Here is a 23087-nt window from a genome sequence, read left to right on the forward strand (position 1 = left end):
TCCTTCCCCTCTCCAGGGCCCTGGGATCCCGTCCTTCCCCTCTCCAGCACCGCAGCGAGGTGGGGGCTGAAGGGCAACGTCACGCGTCGGGGCCGAGGGATGGGCGCAGCTCTACTCTGCACAGCCACGAAGCCGACCAGGAGTTCGGGGCCACAGGGCTCAGAGGCCAGCCCAAAGCACCGACCATCATCACCTCGCACCCCTGACCCACCAAGACTGCTGTGTGGCCCTCCCAGGCCTCTCTCCCTCTCTGGACCTATCTACTCCTCTGTCACATGGAGTCAGGCTGGGTAAGGTCTGAGGCCCCCTGTGTCTGAGGGCAGACAGTCTGGGGAAAGCTGGGGCCATAGAGGCCAGGAAGGAGGGGCTGTGGCCTGGATTCAGGGCCATGTGGCCAAACGGCATTCTCATTGTGTGCTCTTACCAATGAAATCGTTGGATTTTCCAATGTCATAATCCCAAACAGTAACTTCCAGAGTCTTCTTCGCCAGGTCCCCATGCTTAATCTCATAACAGAATTCCTGGTGGCCAGAAGAAGAGAGTCAGGGCCAAGGCCACAGGGCCTGGAACTTGGCCAGTGGCCAGGAAGGCTCTGAGGTGTGGTGAGGGGTGTGGTGAGGGGGGAGGGAGGGAGGGAGGAATGGGAGGGTGGTCAGTGCTCCGTGGTGGACGAGGGCAGATTCTCACCCATTCTACCTACTTCTGCCTGGAGCCTGGCTGGGGTCCTCAGGGTCCCCTGCCCTCCAACCTACCTGCTCCTCTGTCCCTGAAGCTGCTCTCTCCAGATCCCCAAGAGCTTCCTTACTGCCAGATCAATACACACGAGCTGGCCTTGGTGTGCTTGACCTCTCTTGGGTCTGCTCTGCTCACCACTCCCTTCTTTGTAAAACGCTCTCTCCCACAGGCGCCTGGGATGATCTGACATCTGGTATCCCCCTTCACCCTCTGGAAGCATCTCCTTAGTCTCCTCTGCCTGCTCCTCAGTCACTCAGGCTCTTCCCTAGGCCCCTCTGCTGCTCTCCAGATGTATCTGCCCCCTGGGCTGAGGACCTGGGTATCCACCTGGACCAGACCTTCTCAAGGCCCCAGGGCATCTCACATTCTTGCATCCCACCCAGAGCTTCCCCCACCTCACTTGCACCTCCCCTCTTGCTGTTGGGCTCCCCCCATTCCACCTCCACATCCTACACGGCCATGTCCCATCAATTTGATCCTGGAAAGAGCTTTCCAGGCTTCCCTGCCCCTCCATCCATACCGCTTTGGCCTGGTTCAGCCTGGCCTGTCTCTCCCCTGCCCCCCCAACCCCCCCGTGGCCGAGGGCTCTCCTGGGGGCCCCTCCTACCCCTCAGTTCCCACAGTAGCCCTTGGAAAACTCAGCCCCCCCAGGCCCCCTGCCCTGGGGGAGAGCGAGCAGCTTCCCAGCAGCTTCACCAGCCCCTTGTACCTCATTGAACTCGGGGTTCAGGGTCTTCTTCTTTACTGCTGTCTTATGTTTAGATTTCTTGTCCACATCTGGCTTCAGGTATCTGAAATTATAAGCAACCGATGGGCAGAGGGTGCGGAGAAGCTGTGGCTACAGTTGGAGCCAGCAGGGCTTGGAAGAGCTTTTCGCTCCCTGGGCCTCCCGTTCCTACTAACCACAGGATACCCAGCACTACTCTGTGGCAAAGGTTAGTGGTCAGCTGCAGGGGGGGGAAGCAAGTGGTTCCTTTGCCACCTAGACTTCTGTCTGTGCCCCTTTCTGAAGTTAACCACAGAGTCTCCTTCTCCCCTAGAGGTTTTTTCTTGTTTCTGGAAGTCTAATTTTCATAAAGCTTTCATTTCCCACCAGAAAAACATTTTTAGCAGAGTTGGTCCCTTGTTAAGAGATTACCCTTTTTTTAAAATAGCGAATTTATTGACATACAATCCACATACTATGAAAATCCTCTTTCTAAAGTATGTGAATTATCAGATGTAATTATATAAATACTGTCTGCAGTATGTAATGGATTCGTATATTCCCAGAGCTCTACGACCATCATCTCTACCTCACTGGGGCTTTGAGGGAGAGGGAAGCCTGGCTTGTGAACAGCTCCTTTACAGCTCTTAGCTCCTTAGACTTTGATGCAGAAGAGCTTTCATCAGCTCAGAGAAGTAGAGGGACTTGCCCAAGGTCACACAGCTGCTCAGCACAGGGCTGGTACTCAGAAGCCGGGAAAGGAGCTCCTTTGCAGAACTTCTTACCCTGTCCCTGAATAGACACTTGAGTGATAACAGTCCTGCCTCTGCTGAGGGTGCTCTGGGGGTGGGGACAACCTCTGTCTCACCAAGGGCTTCCCGGCACCCTGCTGGGGGCTCAGTAAACTGGGTAGGTCAGCAAACATCTGCTGAACGGCTGAATTCCTAGAAGTGAAATTACCCACCCAAAGGCACACATGTATCAAGCTTCTTGCTCCATTATGCCAAACTGTCCTCTGAAAAGACCAAACAGATGATGCACAGTACCCTCAACAAAGCTGAGTATCGTTGCCTTAAAAATCCTTGCTGGTTTGCAGTAATCTCTTGAACATCAGCCTTAGTAACATATTTACGGGTGTGTCTCCTCAGGCAAGGTAAACAAAAGCAAAAAATAAACTATTTAGACTACACCAAAATAAAAAGCTTTTGCACAGCAAAGGAAACCACCAACAAAATGAGAAGACAACTTACTGAATGAGAGAAGATATTTGCAAATGATTTATCTGACAAGGGGTTAATACCCAAAATATATAAAGAACTTATGCAACTCAACACCAAAAAACCCCAAATAATCTGATTTAAAAATGGGCAGGGAGCCTGAAAATACATTTTTCTAAAGAAGACACAGAGATGGCCAACAGATACATGAAACCAATAATCATCAGGGAAATGCAAATCAAAACCATGATGAGGTGCCACCTCACACCAGTCAGAATGGCTAATATCAAAAAGACAAGATGTCAGTGTTGGTGAAGGTGTGGAGAAGAGGAGGCGCGCCTGGGTGGCTCAGTTGGTTAAGCGTCTGCCTTCAGCTCAGGTCATGATCCCGGGGTCCTGGGATCGAGTCCCGCATCGGGCTCCCCCCTCAGTGGGAAGCCTGCTTCTCTCTCTCCCTCTGCCTGCTGCTCCCCCTGCTTGTGCTCTCTTTCTCTCTGTGTCAAATGAATAAATAAAATCTTTAAAAAAAAAAATGTGGAGAAGAGGGAACCCTCATTCACTGTTGGTGGGAATGTAAACTGGTGCAGCCACTGTGGAAAACAGTATGGAGGTTCCTCAAGAGATTAAAAAATAGAAGTACCAAATTTCATTACTGGGTATTTACACAAAGACAATGAAAACACTAATTCAAAAAGATATATATACCCCTGTGTTTACTGAAACATTATACGTAATAGCCAAATTATGGAAGCAACCCAAGTGTCCACTGATAGATGAATGGATAAAGAAGATGTGTGTGTATGTATGTGTGTGTGTATCCGTATATACATACAGAGTATATATAGTTGTGTGTATATAAGTATATGTACACACACACACAATGGAATATTAACCGTAACACAGAATGAGATCTTGCTATTTGTGACAACATGGATGGACCTAGAGGGTGTTATGCTAAGTGCAAAAGTCAGAGAGACACACACCATATGATTTCACTTATATATGAAATCTGAAAAGCAAAGCAAATGAACAAAAAACCAGAATCATCCTCATAAACAGAGAACAAACTGGTGGTTGCCAGAGGGGAGGGAGAGGAAGGGGAGGGGACAAGTGAAATAGGTTTAGGGAATTAAGAGGTACAGACTTCCAGTTATTAAAAAAAAAAATCCTTGCTGGTTTGAAAGGCAGAATGTGGTATCTCATTGTTGATTTGTATTACATAAATAACACTAGTTCATTATGAAAACACTACAAAATATGAAGAAAGTTGGATGTGGGAGAGAGAAATGAAGACATAGATCCACACAAACACCTGTTCTTTGGCAGCTTTATGCAGTCATCAATAGTTGGCAAGTCACAAAAACCAATAGGAAACACAACAAAAATGGCAATAAGCACACACCTGTCAATAATTACTTTAAATCTGAATGGTCTAAATGCTCCAATCAAAAGACAGAGGGTGACAGAATGGATAAAAAAGACTAGACCCATCTATATGCTGTCTACAAGATACTCAGTTCAGACTTAAAGACACAGACTGAAAATGAAGGGATGGAAAAAAATATGCCATGAAATGGAAGCAGGGGTGAGGGTGAATGGCGGGGGGTGGGGGTGGGGGGATGCCAAGGTAGCAATACTTATTTACATCAGACAAAACAGATTTTTTTTAAAAAAAGATTTTATTTATTTATTTGACAGAGAGAGACACAGCGAGAGCAGGAACACAAGCAGGGGGAGTGGGAGAGGGAGAAGCAGGCCTTCCCGCAGAGCAGGGAGCCCGATGCGGGGCTTGATCCCAGGACCCTGGGACTATGACCTGAGCTGAAGGCAGACGCTTAAGGACTGAGCCACCCAGGCGCCCAAAACAGATTTAAAAAAAAAAAGACTAATAAGAGACAAAGAAGGACATTATAAAATGATGAGGGGATCAGTCCAACAAGAAAATATGATAGTTATAAATATCTATGCTCCCAATATTGTAGCATCTAAATACATAAAGCAAATATGAACAGACATAAAGAACAAAATTGACAGTAATACAATAATAGTAGGTGACTAACACCCCAATTACATTAATGGATAGATCATCCAGACAGAAAATCAATAAGGAAACAGTGTCTTTGAATGGCACATTAGACCAGATGGACTCAAATTAAGATAAAACAAACAAACAAAAAAAACCAGACAGGTACAGAGCTTTCCATCCAAAAACAAGGCAACACACATTCTTTTCAGGTGCACATGAACATTCTCCAGGATTGATCACCTGTTAGGCCACACAACATTTAAGGGGTGCTTGGGTGGTTCAGTCAGTTAAGCATCTGACTCTTGATTTTGGCTCAGGTCATGATCTCAGGGTTGTGAGATCGAGCCCCATGTCAGCTTCCATGCTCAGCATGGAAATCTCTCTCTGTTTCCCTGTCTCTCTCTCTCCCCCTCTCCCTCTCTCTGCCCCTCCCCCTGTTCTCTCTCTCAAATTAAAAAAAAATTTTTTTTAAACTCTACATTTAAGAAGATTGAGGGGTGTCTAGGTGGCTCAGTCATTGGGCATCTGCCTTCAGCTCAGGTCATGATCCCAGGGTCCTGGGATCGAGCCCTGCATCGGGCTCTCTGCTCTGCGGGAAGCCTGCTTCTCCCTCTCCCACTCCCTCTGCTTGTGTTCCCTCTATTGCTGTCTTTCTCTGTCAAATAAATAAATTTTTAAAAAAATTAAAAAAAAACCCAACAACAAAGCCCAAAGTTAAAAGAAGGAAATAATAAAGATCAGAGTAGAAATAAATGAAATAAAGTCTTAAAAAATAGGAAAATACCCCCCCCCAAAAGGAAAATACCAATGAAACCAAGAGCTGGTTCTTTAAAAAAATAAACAAAATTGATAAACTTTTAGCCAGACTCATAGATAAAAGAGAGGACCCAAATAAATAAAATCAGAAATGAAAGAGAACAACTGGGCGCCTGGGTGGCTCAGTCGTTAAGCGTCTGCCTTCGGCTCAGGTCATGATCCCAGGGTCCTGGGATCGAGTCCCACATCGGGCTCCCTGCTCGGCAGGAAGCCTGCTTCTCCCTCTCCCACTCCCCCTGCTTGTGTTCCTGCTCTCGCTATCTCTCTGTCACATAAATAAATAAAATCTTTAAAAAAAAAAGAGGACAACTGACAACAATATAAATGATTATGAGATTACTATGAAAAATTACATGCCAACGAATTAGACAACCTTGAAGAAATCAATAAATTTCTAGAAACATACAATCTTCCAAAACTAATGAAAAAGAAATAGAAAATCTGAACAGACTGATTACTAGTAACGAAACTGAATCAGCAATAAAAAAAACTCCCAACAAACAAAAGTCCAGGACCAGATGGATTTACAGGTGAATTCTACCAAACATTTAAAGAAGAGTTAATACCTATTCTCTTTAAACTATTCCAAAAAATGGAAGAGGAAGGAAAGCTTCCCAATACATTCTATGAGCACAGTATTAGTCTGATACCAAAACCAGACAAAGACACTACAAGAAAAAAAAAAAAAAGGGAAAGAAAGAACTACAGGCCAATATCTCTAATGAACATAGATGCAAAAATCCTCAAGGAAATATAAGCAAACCACATTCAACAATACATTAAAAAGATCATTCACCATGATCAAGTGGGATTTATCCCATACATGCAAGGATGGTTCAATATCCACAAATCAATATGATACACCACATTATATGATTATCTCAAGAGATGCAGAAAAAGCATTTGACAAAATTCAACATTGATTCATGATAAAAACTCTCAACAGAGTCAGTTTAGAGGGAACATATCTCAACGTAATCAAGGCCACATATGACAAACCCACAGCTAACATCATACTTGGCAAAAACCTGAGAGCTTTTCTTCTTAGATCAGGAACAAAACAAGGACACTTGTCACTTTTATTCACCATACTACTGGAAGTCCTAGCCACAGCAATCAGATGAGAAATGAAAAGGTATCCATATTGGTAAGGAAGAAGTAAAACTGTCACTATTAGCAGATGGCATGATACTATACACAGAAAACTCTAAAGAGTCCACCAAAGATCTGCTAGAATAAATACATGAATTCAGTGACGCTGCAGGATACATAATGAATATACAGAAATCTGTTGCATTTCTATGCACTAATAATGAGTTAGCAGAAAGAGAAATTAAGAAAACAATTCCAGGGGCACCTGGTTGGCTCAGTCAGTTAAGCGTCTGACTCTTGATTTCAGGTCAGGTCATGATCTCAGGGGCATAAGATTGAGCCCCGCATTGGGCTCTGCTCTGGGTGTGGGGCCTGCTTGGGATTCTCTCTCTCCCTCTGCCTCCTCCCTCCCCTGCTCACGTGCTCTCTCTAAAACAAACAAACAAACAATATGGTACTGGTGCAAAAACAGGCAGATACATCAATGGAACAGAATAGAGAGCCCAGAAATAAACCCATGCTTATGTGGTCTATTAATATACAACAAAGGAGGCAAGAATATACAGTGGGGAAAAGACAGTCTCTTCAATAAATGGTGCTGAGAAAACTGGACCACTTTTTTTTTTTACACCATATACAAAAATAAACTCAAAATGGATTAAAGACTTACATATAAGACCTGAAACCATAAAACTCCTAGAAGAAAATATAAGCAGCAATCTCTCTGACATCAGCCTTAGCAACATTTTTCTAGAGATGTCTCCTCAGGCAAGGGAAACAAAAGCAAAAATAAGCTGTTGAGGGCGCCTGGGTGGCTCAGATGGTTCAGCGTCTGCCTTTGGCTCAGGTCATGATCCCAAGGTCCTGGGATCGAGTCCCGCATCGGGCTCCCTGCTCAGCGGGAAGCCTGCTTCTCCCTCTGCCTCTCTGTCTCTGTCTCTTATGAATAAATAAATAAAATCTTTAAAAAAAAAAAAGCTGTTGGGACTATATAAAAATAAAAAGTTTTTGCACAGCAAAGGAAACCAACAACAAAATGAAAAGAAACTTACTGAATGAGAGGATATTTGCAAATGATAGATCTGTTATCGGGGTGAATACCCAAAACATGTAAAGAACTTATGCAACTCAACACCAAAAATAACTGACAAGACATCCAGATGGCCAACAGACACATGGAACGATGCTCAACAACACTCAGCACCAGGGAAATGCAAATCAAAACCAAAATGAGATATCACCTCACACCTGTCAGAATGACTAGTATGGAAAGACAAGGAGTAACAAGTACTGACAAGGATGTGGATGGAGAAAAAGGAATCTTCATGTACTGTTGGTGAGGATGTAAACTGGTACAGCCACTGTGGAAAATTGTCCAGAGGTTCCTCCAAAAATACCAAGGGGAGGGGCGCCTGGGTGGCTCAGTCGGTTGGGCGTCTGCCGTCGGCTCAGGTCATGATCCCAGGGTCCTGGGATCGAGCCCCACATCGGGCTCCCTGCTCAGCGGGAAGCCTGCTTCTCCCCCTCCCACTCCCCCTGCTTGTGTTCCCTCCCTCGCTGTCCCTGTCAAATAAATAAATAAAATCTTAAAAAAAAAAAAAAAAAGATGTGAGACAGACACAGGAATATTAGCCATAAAAAAACACGATCTTGCCATTTGTGACAACATGGATGGAGCTACAGAATATGATGGTAAGTGACTAGGTCAGACGGAGAAAGACAACTACCACATGATTTCACTCATATGTGGAATCTAAAGAATGAAACAGGGGCGCCTGGGTGGCTCAGCTGGTTGAGTGTCTGACTCCTGATTTCAGCTCAGGTTATGATCTCGGGGTCATGAGACTGAGTCCCGTGTCAGGCTCCTTGCTCAGCGTGGACTCTGCTGGAGATCCTCTCTCCCCCTCTCCCCCTCCCCCTTCTTGTACTGAATAAATACATAAATAAATAAATAAAATTGTAAAAAAAAAAAAGAATAAAACAAATAAACAAAGCAGAAACAGACCCATAAACAGAGCAAACCGGTGATTGCCAGAGGGGAGGGAGGTGATCATGGGGATGGGCAAGATGGGCGAAGGGGTGTGGGAGGCAGGGGCTACCGGTTCTGGAAGGACTGAAGCATGGGGATGAAAGGCACAGCATGGGGAACAGTCAACAGTGCTGCAACAGTGTTATATGGTGACAGGTTAGCGACACTTAGGGAGGGCAGAGCATAGTGTATATGACAATCCAGTTACTATGTTGTACACTGGAAACTAACATAACATTGTGGGTCAACTATACTCAAAAAAAACCCAAAAAAACGAAACAAGTGCACTTCAACATAAAGTGAACTGAACAACTTGTGGTTGTTGTTGTTCTACTTGGCAATAATGAATCTCCAGGGGGCGCCTGGGTGGCTCAGTTGGTTAAGCGACTGCCTTCGGCTCAGGTCGTGATCCTGGAGTCCTTGGATCGAGTCCTGCATCGGGCTCCCTGCTCGGCGGGGAGCCTGCTTCTCCCTCTAACCCTCCCCCCTCTCATGTACTCTCTCTCTCTCTCATTCTCGCTCTCTCAAATAAATAAATAAATCTTTAAAAAAAAATAATGAATCTCCAACTCATTATGCTATATGAAAGAAGCTAATTCCAAAGGCAACATACAGAAAGCTTGCCTTTAGAAGAAAGTCTGGAACAGGCAAAACTATTGGGACAGAAAATGTATCAGTGGTTGCCTGGGGCTGGAGGAACTTTCTGGGTGACAGAAGGATTCTGTATCTTGACTGTGGTGGTGGTCACAAGATTGTATACATCCCTTGAACTTCAAAAGGGGGGAAACTTACAGTGTATAAATTCTATCTCAATAAATCTGACTTTTTTTTTTTTAAAGATTTATTTATTTGACAGAGAGAGACACAGTGAGAGAGGGAACACAAGCAGGGGGAGCGGGAGAGGGAGAAGCAGGCTTCCCATTGAGCAGGGAGCCCAATGCGGGGCTTGATCCCAGGACCCTGAGATCATGACCTGAGCCGAAGGCAGACGCTTAACCGACTGAGCCACCCAAGCGCCCAAACCTGACTTTTAATCCAGCATAGGACCCTGGAATTCCTGTCAACCTGGCTGGTGGACACGGAGCCAGATTTTAAAATCTCACCAGCATTTGGGCTTTGGATGGTCTTTCCTTCCATCTGGGAACTCTGGGAACTCTAGCATCCCAAGTACAAGTGCAGTCACTTGGTTGCCCTCCCCAGCCCCTCCCTCCCCAGAGACACGCTACTGTGACATTCTCTGCAGGGTGTGAGATACACAAATGTACAGAAACAGTATCACACTGTGTGCACTGTTGCGAAGTTTGCTTTCGGGATCAGCATGTTTGGATAGCTGTCCATGTTAATTTACCTAGTCCTAATGTATTCATTTTAACTGCATAGTACTATATCATACGCCTATGCCACATTTTATGAATCTATTCCTCTGCTGACAAATGCTTGGCTGTTTCCGGTGTATGGCCGTGATGAGGAATGCCGCAGTGCGCAGCCCTTCACCCGTACACGGGTTTCTAGGATACAAAACTGGAGGGGAAATAATGCAGCCAAGAGGGTGGCACACTGGCCTCGTTGACTGGATATTACTGACTTTCCCTCCAATGGTTATAAAAAGTCTCCTGCTGATCTTCAGAATGGTTATGGCATCTCCTCTCACAGTGGTCTCTAATCCACCGGAAATCACAGTTTTGTTAATGGTGAGGTGGGGACCCAAACGACTGTTTTTTTTTTAATGTGGAAAACCAGTAGTCCCTGCACCATGTGCGGGGAACATCCTTCCCCCAGTGATCCTGGTCAGCTTCCCATTGTGCCTGGCACTGCTCCTGGGCCTGGTGGCATTGGATTTTTAAAAAAATAACGGCTCTACTAAAATACGATTCACATGTTGTAAAATGTACCCTTTTAAAGTCTACAATTGAATGGTTTTTAGTCCATTCACAGAGTTGTGCAACCGTCACAATCAATTTTAGGACATTTCATCTCCTCAGAAAGAAAGCCGGTTACTCCCCCATCCCCCCCACCTCCTCCCCCAGCCCCTGGCAACTACTCATCTAATCTGCTTTCTGCCTCTGGATTTGCCTATTTTGGACCTTCATATAAATGAAATTATATAAGGTGTGGTCTTTTATGTTTGGTTTCTTTCAGTTAGTATAATCTTGTAATAATCTTTTCAAGGTTCATAGATGTTATAGCATGAATTATTACCTCACTTCTTTAAAAAAAAAAAAAGTTTTTTTTTTAAAAGATTTTATTTATTTATTTGACAGAGAGAGAGAACAAGTAGGGAGAGAGGCAGGCAGAGGGAGAGGGAGAAGCAGGCTCCCCACTGAGTAGGGAGCCCGATGCGGGGCTCAATCCCAGGACCCCGGGATCATGACCTGAGTCGAAGGCTTAACAGACTGAGCCACCCAGGCGCCCCTAAAAAAAATTTTTTTTTGGAGAGTGAGTGAGCACACTGAGGGGAGGGGGGGCAGGAAGAGAATCTGAAGCCAACTCCACATCCAGTGCGGAGCCTGATGCGGGGCTCAACCCCATGACCTCAGATATGACCCGAGCCGAAATCAAGAGTCGGACATTTAACCGAGTGAGCCACTCAGGCGCCCTTTCACTCCTTTCTATAGCTGAATAATATTCTATTGTATGGATATGGCCCAGTTTGTTTCTCCATCCATCAGTTGATGGACATTTAGGTGGTTTCCTTTTGTCCATTGTGAATAATGCTGCTATGGACATTCACGTACAAGTGTTTGGGTGGACATGTTTCCACTTCTCTCGGGTGTGCCCCTGGGAGTAGAATTGCTAGATGATGATGCGGTGATTCCATGTTTAACTTCTGAGGAACTGCCAGACTGTTTTCCAAAGTGGCTGCACCATTTTTGTAATAGGATTTTATTTCTTTACTTAAATAAAATCTTTAAAAATAGTCTCTAGAGGGGCTCCTGGGTGGCTCAGTCGTTAAGCGTCTGCCTTCGGCTCAGGTTATGATTCCGGGTCCTGGGATCGAGCCCCGCATCGGGCTCCCTGCTCCGCGGGAAGCCTGCTTCTCCCTCTCCCACTCCCCCTGCTTGTGTTCCCTCTCGCGCTGTGTCTCTCTCTGTCAAATAAATAAATAAAATTAAAAAAAAAAATAGTCTCTACACCCAACATGGGGCTCGAACCCACAACCCCGAGATCAAGAGTCACTTGCTCCGCTGACTGAGCCAGCCGGGTGCCCCTGTAATAGGATTTTAAAACCGACAGAAATAGAATAGTGGCCAGTGGGAATGGTAGCCCCAGAGTTGTGCGTGCGGTAGCCCTGGGCTCCCTCGGCCGCTGGCACCTGGGGCTCCCCACCGTCCCCTCAGGCCAGGCTCATCCCTGCTTCTGTGTCTTAGCTCCTTTATTCCTCCACCTAAGCAGGAACACCTCCTTTTGGCTGAGCCAAATTCCTCCCCACGTCCCATCCTCCAAGGAAGTCTCACCGTGAGCGCAGACTAATGGCCACCTTTTATTTGCGGAAGGCCCAGGGCACTGATGGTGCTCAGTGAGCCGCCTGCTTCCTTCCGTCGGAAGGGCCACCAGCTCCTGCCTTCCCCTCAGAGCGAGGACCACAGCCTAGCCTGGCCCCCCGACTTAGGGTTTCTCTCCAGCACCACCGTGAGCCCCCCCTGGGAGGCTGGGTGGCCCCTTAGCAGCACCCGTGGCACCAGCAAAGGGCTGGGCGCACACGAGCAGCACTATGTCCTGGTGGAGCTCCTTCCCTGGATCTCTGGTCTGGCCCAGGCCCGCCCCTCCTCCAACCTAACAGCCCCTCCTGAGGTCACAGTCAAGGGGAGGTCTGAATGCGGAGTCAGGAGAGCACTCCTCTCTCTGCATGACCTGGGAAGCCACTCGAGTCCCACAGGCCTCAGTTTCCTCATCTGTGAAATGGGGCTGGCCAGACTTAACCCACAGTGTTGCCAAACGAGTCCGGCAGAGGCTACGCCCCTGTGGGCTCAGCGGCCCGCTGTGCTTCTAGAGCTCTGTTGGTGCTTGCTCCACTGAACTCCTGTCCTTCCAGGGGAAGGGGGAGGAGATGGCTGGCCTGGGCCACACACTCACGTCTTCACGTAGGGGTCCGAGTAGCCGTTGGCGTCCATGGCCGCCAGGTGGGCGCAGCGTAGAATGCCGACCAGCAGGCCCTGCTTCTGTGAGCTGTACTTGAGGGAGATCAGGATCCGACCCCGCTCCTCCAGGGACTTGTCTTCGGTCTTGTCCACCTGTTGGGCAGGAAGCCACTTGGCCATCCTCACCTGCTCCCACACCCTCCCTCAGCCATGGGCTACTGAGGCGGTCTGCTGGCCCAGGGGATGGGGAGCGGTCACCTTGGCCTCAGCCCCCTGCAGGTGCTTCCTGGAGCCCCCTTGGGGAGCACCCAGAAGACAGAGCTTTGACGTATTCCTAACCCCAAGGGGAGCAGGGAGGCAAAGAGGGGCTGCCCAGGCCTCAGGGATCAGACCTCAGCTAGAGGTGTCCCCCTCCACTTCCCTGCCCCAACTAGCCTGAGATTTTCCATTCCTTACCCTCCTGAGGCCACTTTCCACCATCTGGCTCCTGCTCTTCTGGAACTCCTTCTCCTACCCTCTGTCCACCTGGACACCCCCAGCTAGAGCTCCCAGGGCCCCTCCTTAGGCCTCTCTGCCAGGCTTCTCTCCCCGAAGTACCAGCCATGTCCCTTTGCTCATGATGGTCCTCTGCTTGTCACTAAAGTGATGCTCCATGTAGCTCCTCAGAAGCAGGAGCCATGCCTACACCTCTCTGGAGGTGGGGGTCCTGTGAGGCCAAGTAAGGGCCACCTTCCCCAATTCCCACACCCACAGCAGACATGACTAATTGATTGCTGCATTTACTCTGAGCTCAAAGGAAGCCTCAGCATCTTTTAATGCTGGCAGACATTATTAACAGACCAGACTAGGCATGCAAGATCGAACGCTCTGCCACTCTGGCCTGGGGCTCTGTGTAGATGGCCTCACTAAACAGTGATTTTTTTTTTTTAAAGATTTTATTTCTTTATTCATTAGAGACAGAGAGAGAGAGGCAGAGGGAGAAGCAGGCTCCCAAGGAGCGGGAAGCCCGATGCGGGACTCGATCCCAGGACCCTGGGATCATGACCTGAGCCGAAGGCAGACGCTTAACCATCTGAGCCACCCAGGCGCCCCCTAAACAGTGATCTTGTGCTAGTTTGCGTGAGGTGTGAAAATTAAACAATATAAATGAGCAGGAGTGTTTTCAGCCATCTTTCTGGGGCTGGGACATTATACATTGGGTTGTTTCATAGAAAGCCCAATGAATTGGGCATTGTTCAGTACTTACTGAGAATAATGTTTACACACCACGTAAATCTAAAATGTACCATCAAAATGTGTCTCTACCACCAGAGTACTCATCCTGAACTGCACTCCTGCGGCCACCATATGTCTCTGAATCTAGAGTGATGAGCACTAGCAAATTCAAGCAAGGCATATCCATCCCCCCACCGCAGCCACGTGCATGAACACGCACACGCACGCACCCCACATCCTTGAAAACATGGCTGACAAATGCTCGCACACATACCCCTGCGCGTTCGTGTCCCCACACAGCTGTTTGTTATACCAGGGTTCAAAACTCCAACACAACTGTAGTAAGAGTTGATGGTGCCTTTTACAAGTGACATAGATCATTTGGGAAAACTGAGTTTTGGTTCGTGACTAATAATAAAATAAAAAAGGCTATACCCATCATACAAATGTCTATGAGTAGGAAAGAATGGGACAAGGGAATAAAATTTGATCAAATTATGCAAAAAGGCAGAGCTGGGATCTTGGCCTCAGGCTGACTTTTTCCCAGGGCTTGACTCGGGCCAGCCTGCACAGGGCATTTGTCCCAGTGCCTAGGCCCCACCAGGGAGGGACGGGTTGGCCGCTGGGCTCTGTCCTCTTGAACTTTCCCCTTGCCCAGGCCTGTAGGGGGGAAAATGTCCTAAAAAGGGAGCCCTGGAGGTGCCTGGGTGGCTCAGATGGTTAAGTGTCTGCCTTCGGCTCAGGTCATGATCCCAGGGTCCTGGGATCGAGCCCCTCATCGGGCTCCCTGCTCCGCGGGGAGCCTGCTTCTCCCCACTGCTCCTGCTCTCTCTCTCGCTCACTCTGTATCTCTCTGTCTCAAATGAATAAATAAAAAAAAAGGGAGCCCTGAACACTGGGCTGCTGGAAGGTCTCGGGACCCTGGGGCCTCCTGATACGGAAACAGGCCCTTCTGAACAGGGTAAAGTCCAGGCCAAGAGATGGGTAAGGGGAGAGGGGAGGGAGTAGGGGGAGAGGAGAGACACAGATGGACAGAGCTTGGGTGGGCTCAGCTGCTGCAGACAACAGGAGGCAAGATTGGTTTTGACATTATTTTCAAAAAATTGCAATTTCTAGGAAAGAAGTATTTTCTGTCTCCCCGAGGTAGCTCACAGGCACCTCACGCCTATCACGTTCCAGTTGAGCTCCGGAGCATCCCCAGCTGCTCCTCCCACAGACTCCACATCACAGTGAGTGACCCGTCGTCTTTCCAGGTGCTCCCCCACCCACGTCTGGGAATGCTTGATCTGCCAGCACTTCTCTTCCTCTGCTGGGGCCCCGGCCCAGGCTGGGTCAGCCTTGTCCCCTCCCAGCCCTCCCAGCCCTCCCCATCCTCAGCCTCCTCTTCCTCCCAGCCTCCACTCATCGAGCCTGCTAAACAGTCAGGTGCCCTCGCCCCTGCCTGGCATCCCCCAGTGGCCCGCCTCACTCCCAGCTCCCCACCCACCAGCCTCTGATCTCCCCTCCTAGGACCCAGTCCCATCCTGCTCCCTGCCCCACGCAGAGGGCATCTTGCTTGTGCCTCCAATGGCTTCGCCCCTGCTGTTCCCTCTGCCAGGAATATCCCCCGAACCTCCAGCGAAACCACTGAGCTCTCAGGCTGTCCATCGCAACCCCGATCCCCATCTGACACAGGCTCTGTTAGGGTCATTCACCTGGTCTGGAGTCTGTCTGCTGCCCAAGCTCCATGCAGCAGGGATTTAGGTCCGTTCCGCCAGCACCTGAAGCCGTGCCAGGCATCGAGTGGGTGCTCCCGGCAGGGAGGGCCCTGCACAGCCTGTGGACCCCGTCACCCACTCACCGGCAACTGCTTCTCCAGGCAGATGCTGAACGTCTTGGTGTGGTTGGCTTTCAGCTTCTTCAGGGGCACGCGCGTCTCCCCGATGAACTCGTTGTGGCGGAATTTGTCCTCATCGCACACGGAGATCCTGGAGGACGGGCGGCACGGCCTGCTCTTCAGACACACGGGGGTGCTCCCGCTTTGCTTCCCAAGTCAGCAGGGATTTGCGGGGGTGGGGGGGAGGGGTGGCTGCAGGGGAGGTGGGGGAGGTGGGGGGGCAAGGAGTCTGGGGCCCTCACCCACCGCAGGGTCTTTCGAATCATGTCTTCATCCGTGATCCCGTAGTAAGTGAGGGTCTCATTCCACGTGGGGTTCAGAGTGTTTCGGAGAGTTTTCGTTCTGAGTTTATTTGCCTGGTGAGAGCAGAAAAGATGCTCTGAGCATCAGGGAGCTCAAGGGGCAGAATATTGGCCCCAAAGATGGCTTTGCCCGGTCCCCAGAAACTGAATACGCTGAGGGGAATCAAGGTTGTTAATCGGCTGACTTTATCTTTTTTTAAAAGATTTTATTTATTTATTCGACAGAGCGCAGGGGGAGGGGCAGAGGGAGAGGGAGAGGGAGAAGCAGGCTCTCCACTGAGCAGGGAGCCCGACGCTGGGCTCCATCCCAGGACCCCGGGATCACAACGCGAGCCCACGGAGGCAGACACTTCACCGACTGAGCCAGCCAGGCGCCCTCAGCTGACTTTAAAACACGGAGATTAGCCAGGTGATCTGGGCAGGCCTCATGCCATGTGATGACAGGGCCCTTGGAAAGAGAGGGCAGGAGAGGAGCGCCAGAGGGGCACGGAAGGAAGGAAGAAGTTCCATGGGGGTGTTGGCGAGGAAGATGGAGGGAGGGGCCGAGAGCCAAGGAGTGTGGGTGGCCTCTAGGCGCTTGAAAAGGATGGGAATCGCATCTCCCCAAGAGTCCCAGAACGGACTGTGGCCCCGCCGCACTGGACTTGACCCGTGTGGGAGCCGTGCCACCTCACCCGCGGCCCTGGAAGGCAGGAAACGTGTGGTGCAGGCCGCTGAGAGTTGGAGGTAATTGGCCCCTGCAGCTCTTGGAACCTGGAACCGGGGGGGCTCCCCGCCGCCGGGCCCCAAGTGTGTGCTGAGGGGGGTGCAGAGGATCCGCAGGAGGGGCTGGGGCTGCCGGGGGGCTCTCCCACATACCTCCTTGCCTGTGCACAGGCCGTGCCCTCTCCCTGGAACGCCGCCTCTCCTAGGAAAGGCCTGTGGGGTGGCATGTCCAAGCTGCCACGCTGCTTCCCCTCCTTCCCCTGCGCTTCTCTAGCTCTCGGTCCTCGGGCTCCTCCCGGTCCTGCCTGTGCAGACTCAGCACCATGACTGCGTCCCCTGGATGACTGCCACCTTGGCCCGGCTCTGAGGGGAGGCAGGCCTGCGTCCCGAGCCCCACTCCATCACCTGCCTCAGCCCCGTGCAGCCCAGCAGCTTACTTACCCTCTGTGAGTGGCAGGCTCCCCACTGTATAAAAGGGCATCATCATACCCCAAGAGCCTGCTTTTCAGAAACCACTGCCCTATGGGGGAAATCCCGTCTGTGTGGGAAGATCCCTATGACTCAGCCTTGCAGTATTGCCGATTCTAGGTCCCGTGAGTCTAGGGACTCACAGCCGTTGAGCTCCTGAGCTGGGGACACTGCCCTGGTCACACTGCCCTCACAGCCCTGGGAGTCCTAGCTGCAAGAAGAGGACATCGAGGCCTGGAGCCGTGAGCAGCTTCCCTGGGCATACACAGGTGGTGGGCCACTGCCCTGCCCTCCCGGAGGCGGAGTCATCGCCTCTGTCGGGTGGCCCTCCTGGCCTGGCCGGGAGCCTCGGCCCTTACACACTGGCCCAGAGGGCTTGGTCTCAGGCTCAGCTCGGCGCCCAGCAGCCCCGGACTCCTCAGCCTGGGCGCAGGACTGCTCAGGTGGCCTGGAAGAGTCAGTGGCGAGGGAGGCGCTCTGCCCAGGACAGCGTTCCCGTTACAGGCTCCTCTCATCAGGCCACTTGAAGGCCAGGAAGTAATCCCCCAGCTCTTGGTTTCTTAGAAAGAGGCCGGGTCAAGAACACCAGCCACTGGGCCCTGCTGCTCACACTCCTGTGTCTTGGGGCCCATGTGCCCCTGCCCCCTCTCTGGTCTCCTCTTGGAAGCAAAGCTGCTAGTCTCTAGTTGGTCCCCATCCCCTCCCCAGCACCGGGGCCCACATAACCTGCCCCTTGAAAAGTCATGGGTCCCAGACCCAACTCTGAAAAGATGATGTAACTCTCCCTCCCATGAAATTAAGAATAAAACACCACTGGGGCGCCTGGGTGGCTCAGTTGGTTAAGCGACTGCCTTCGGCTCAGGTCATGATCCTGGAGTCCCGGGATCGAGTCCTGCATCGGGCTCCCTGCTCAGCAGGGAGTCTGCTTCTCCCTCTGACCCTCCTCCCTCTCATGCTCTCTGTCTCTCATTCTCTCTGTCTCAAATAAATAAATAAAATCTTTAAAAAAAAAAAAAGAATAAAACACCACTGAACTGTAAGACACATGTAAGAAGTCTAAACACTTCTGATCTTCCAGTGCTGAAGGTCACCTTGATGCTTTTGTTTAATACCAAATTTTTTTCCGAAAAAACTTCTCTTTCCCTAGGCGTACCAGTGCCTGGTCGGCCTGCTGGGTCACCTATACAGGAACAAGGGTTCTGTGGTCCAAGAATTGGGCAGAATCTATCCACTCATTCCCCCTTGTGGAGTGTCGCAGGGCAGCCCATCAACATGTTAAAGGCTCTGATAAGTCCTAGAGTAAAGGAACCGGTTTACCAAGGCTTCCCAATGTTATCTGGCCACAGAGCCCTTTATTCCCCACCCTCCCCACATAGTAACCTCCAGCTGAGTCCGCTTCTTATAAAATGCTGGCTTAGAAAGTCTCTGGAGGGTTTCCCCAATTCATCAGTCAAGTCAGGCCGACTTGAGGTTCCCGAGAAGTCTGGGGGCTGTGGGGCTGACTGGGTGCTCTGAGTGGAGGTGAATCGCTGAGGCCCCATCAACTTGCTTGGTCTGTGAGGGGGTAGGGGACGTATGCCCCTCTCTGGGTGTCCCAAGCTCAGCCGGGGCCCCGGTCACAGTAGGCAGAGCTGGTTGGCGGGCCTGGGGTCGACCCCCTCACCTTACTGGCTCCTGGCAGCAGATGCAGCTTGACGTAGGGGTCTGCCAGCCCATTGTGGTCCATCGGCTTCAGGCCCTGAGTGGAGGTGAATGGCAGAAGGTGTGAAATGGGAGCTGGAGACATGGAGCAGCCAGGCACCTCGCTGGGCAGGCATCCCTTGTCCCCAGGCCTCCTGGTGGGGTCCATTCATTTGCAGAGCCCCCCCCCCCCCCACAGGCCCACACTCTCACAACAGGGAGGATGGCTCAGTGCTGGTGTGCTCTGCCTTCCCCCCAAATGTCCTGGCCCAGGGCAGGTGTCATGGCGTGACTTTATCAGACCAGCCTTTCTCTTTCTTGTCTCCCTTTCGTGGAGGCCAGGTGACCCCTCCTCTGAATGAGCTCCTCATTATCCTGCTTTGCTGAGGCCCTTCCTTCTTCTGGATTCCCCTTCCCCCACTCCCCCAAATACGGGGACTTCCCTCACTGATCCTATGTCCCTGTGACCCTCTGTCCCCTCACCGACAGGGCTCCCTCTTTGCCATGGGCACACGTTCTGTGTCCTGGAGACCAGGCCCAGTTTCTCTCTGGATTTGCCTCAGCTCCCTGCCAGCCTGAATCCGAGGAGCCCAGACAAGCTGGCTGGCTAGGGAGGGTCCCTCCACAAGGTGGCATCCCTCACTAACCTGGACCGATCATCAAGCGTGCACAGCTTGGGAGCCGAGGCAACCGTAAGCAGACGGGGGCTGAGCCGACCTCGGGACTGCTCTTATCTCTGAAAATCACACTCTTTCTCTCCTGCGGAGCCACACAGGTGTGCGGGGAGCAGCTGAGACGCGGGCATCCCAGACGGGCTGCCAAGCTGGCCGCTCGTGCCCAGCCCCACTTCCAAGGAGAACGGAGGCTCCCACCCCACTACCTTGGTTTGGTTCAGAGAGCGGGGGGCTCGGGGGGCTGAGACAGGAGGTCGGGTCCTCCAGCCCCCCACCCCCCCACCCCCCGCTGCTCTGCTGCTGGGAGGGAGCATGCAGGCTTCAGAGCCAGGCTGGCTGCGGCCCAGATCCCGGCTCCTGCACTATTAGCTGGGAAAGGGGAGGAGTTGCTCTGCCCCCACAGCTGCAGCTTTATCGTCTGTGCAAGCGGTTGCTGGTTCCCACTTCCCAGGGGTGGACCAGGAGTGGAGGCGGCAATGGTGACGCGGGGCCTGGCCGTAGGCCATTTGTGCCCCTTCCCCACATGGCAGGCCCCTTGGAAGATGCCAGAGAGGCGGTGGAGGGCAAGTGTAAGGGCACCTGAGCTGTGCGGGAGCTGCTGGGGCTCCGCGGCAACCGTGAGCCCCCAATGGCAAGGCCGCGGCCTCCCGGACACAAGTCCCTTATCTCGGCCTCACCACCTGTCCCTGACGTGCCCAGGACTGGCCGGCCGGGCAGCGCTTTGCGGGTCCCTCTGAACCCAAGTCCCCAGGTGTCTGTGTTCGTGTGGGTGGGGCTGGGTGCCTGCCACCAGGCAGTCCTCCAGGATGGCAGCTGGGACTGAGCACTCACTCAATGCTCGCAGCCACCCCACAGGTGGGGTGATTAACCGTTTTATAGATGAGCAAACTAAGCTGCTCTGCCTCCCCAGAGGGTAGTGGCCAAATTAGGGTCCAGCTCCACAGCATCTGGCCTCCTCCCAGAGCCCCTCAAAGGGCTCCACCTGTCAGCCCTGCTTCGGTCTCCTTAACCCCCCTTTTGTTCCCTGCCCAAACCCCGAACCAGAGCCCCAGTTCCTCCCAGGCCTGCACCACCCCTGCCCCTGCAAAACCAGATCTAAGCAGACAATGACCTGGAGAATGGGGTCCTTCTGTGGCTTGGGGTCCTCTCATCCCCCACCTCCAATGCTTTGAATGACACACCCCAAAGGACACACACATATGTGTGTGCACAGACAGGTGCCCATAGAGACCACGTAAGCACACGTGCATCCCCCCCCCCCCACTACAACCCCACAGTCCTTCTAGAGCCTGGGTAGGGAAGGCAGGGCACACAGCACAGGAGGGCCCCGGTGTCTGGGATGGGGAGGAGAATGGATGGCTTTGGCCAGAGTGGCCTGGGAGCAGGTGCCTATTCCCAGTTCCCAAGCCTGGACAACCTCTACAAAGCTCTGTGGAGGGAGACGGAAAGGGATCTGCCCGGGCCCTGCAGCCTGCCCTCCACCTTGGCATGGCCGGGGAGTCACCGTTCTCAGCTCCTTCCCTAGGGGCAGGTCTGGAGCCCCAGCACCACAGCCTGGGCAGCTCCCCAAGGAGAGGGCAGGGCCAGGACGGCACATGAGGGCCTCTCCGGTGCCCGATCAGGGCCCTTGGCCCGAAGTGGACACTGCTCCCCACCGCCACGGCGGTCTGGGTGTGCTGGCCCAGGCTGGGTGGGGACAGCTGAGGAAGACCCAGGCAGCCGGCCCCTCGGAGTGGGCAGAGCCATGGGTGGGGGTGCTGAGGGGCACAGAAGCGCACAGGTAGGAAGGTAGGACTGAGGGTGGGGTCTGGGTCCAGGCGGCTCCACTGGAAGCTGCTTGCTCTGAGCCTGGCCCAGGCCCCTCCACGGCTCTACTGGGAGTCCTACTAGGCTACACTACCACCCTTACCTTGCGAGAGAACATCAACTTCGGCACCTTCTTCCCAGAGGGATGGATGCAGGGGGCGAAGGGGACAGCATGGCTTAGAAGAGAGCTGATGCCTGCCAGCCCAAGGGGGAGATGCTCACGGCTTCAGCCCAGAGACCAGAGAGCAAGGCTGGGGCCCTGAGCCCACAGGAGATGAATCTCCTGCCTAGAGCCCACCTACTCCTCGAGGAGTCTGGGGTGTTGGGAACTTCAGGAGGCCAGAGGCAACCAATCCAACCCCCCCTTGGCCACCAGGACAGACCTGTCATCTCTCCCCTTCCCCTTCTCCCCACCACAGACCTTCCCCAGCTCTGCCCCCCCACTCCCCTCCCCCATGACTTCCTTCTCTCGTTCTCTTCTTGCTTTTTTGTTCCACTCCTTCCCTGAATGTCTGTCTGGGCAGGGCTTTTTAGGGCAGCGGAGATGATTTAGCCAAGAATTCCCTCCCTGCCCTGCGCCCACAGCGCAGATACCACAGAGACTGGAAGGAAACAGTGGCAAGGACAGGCCTTCGGACCTCAGCCCCTCACCTCCGCCCGGGGCCCTGGACCCCGGGGACCATGGGGGCCGGCGGGGGCCTACCTTGGCCTTGCTGATGGTGCAGTGGAGGGCGTTGTTCTCCTGGTCGTAGAGCAGGCTGAAATCCAGTGTGCCCAGGGCAGCTGCGGACAGAGGGCTCAGGTCATGCATCGGCAGCACGGGGGAGGAGCGTCACCCACCCGTGTGGTGGGACGAGGTGCCACAGCGCCTGCCATCGACGGAGCACCTACTGCATGCAATCCGTCCACCCAGCCTCCCAATCCCACCAACGCTGGGAAGTGCGCGAGAGCCCCCTCAGGTCCAGATGAGGGAGGAGTGGAGGCTCGGGAGGTGAGGTCAGCCCCTGGAAGGGGCTGTGGTGCCTGGCCTGTGGCCCGTTGTGCCCCCTGTACGGGACACTCAGCTAAAGGTTCCTGTCCTCCTATCCTCCTTGTGCAACTGCCAGCTTGGCTCCATGCCTCAGTTTCCCTGACCTGTTAAATGTCCCAGGGGTTGTGTGAGAAGGCAGAACAGACAGGGCCGTGAGAAGCTCTGGGCCCTGGCTGGGCTGACTGGCCGATCCACCCCCAGCAACACTTAGGGCTGCGGCTCCCCAGTCTCTCTGGTCCCTTGGGGGGCCCGGGGGCCGGCTGCGAGGAGCCAGCTGGGTCCTTACCCTGCTACCTGCCAGCCTCTGAAAGGGCAGGCGATTCCCTAGGGCAGGGCAGAGCGTGCAGCCCTACCTGGGTGCAACAGCAAGCCCTCGGGGACAATCACACGCGGCAGCTGCGGCCGGCCATGTTCACGTGGCTCCTGGCGTGAAGGTGGGGATTGCAGGGGGGAGCGTGGGGGAGGCCTCAGGGGGCAAGTCTCCGGACAGCAGGATGCACATTGACAGGCTGTCTTTAGAAACCCAGATCCTGCGCACAGACTGCTGAGCTGCTCCAACTGCCATCCCATTCATTCATTCATTCATTCATTCAATCATTCATTCATTCTTCTTTACCAAGCCTTATTACAA

General features: G+C 52.2%; 1 protein-coding gene across 1 annotated transcript in view; it reads right to left on the reverse strand.

The window, feature by feature from the left end:
• Positions 1 to 23087, reverse strand: part of DOC2B (double C2 domain beta) — a 34110-nt gene that overhangs the window by 3824 nt on the left and 7199 nt on the right. Inside the window, exons 2-8 of the mRNA XM_035027606.1 lie at positions 22130 to 22209; positions 18930 to 19004; positions 16038 to 16147; positions 15756 to 15882; positions 12696 to 12853; positions 1445 to 1526; positions 425 to 521 (exon numbers count right to left, since the gene is read on the reverse strand). Of these exons, the coding sequence (XP_034883497.1) occupies positions 425 to 521; positions 1445 to 1526; positions 12696 to 12853; positions 15756 to 15882; positions 16038 to 16147; positions 18930 to 19004; positions 22130 to 22209 (729 nt within the window). The remainder of the gene's footprint in view (positions 1 to 424; positions 522 to 1444; positions 1527 to 12695; positions 12854 to 15755; positions 15883 to 16037; positions 16148 to 18929; positions 19005 to 22129; positions 22210 to 23087) is intronic.

This window comes from Mirounga leonina, unplaced genomic scaffold, assembly GCF_011800145.1.
Source record: "Mirounga leonina isolate KUSES-001 unplaced genomic scaffold, KU_Mleo_1.0 Mir_200, whole genome shotgun sequence".
Classification (NCBI taxonomy): Eukaryota; Metazoa; Chordata; class Mammalia; order Carnivora; family Phocidae; genus Mirounga; species Mirounga leonina.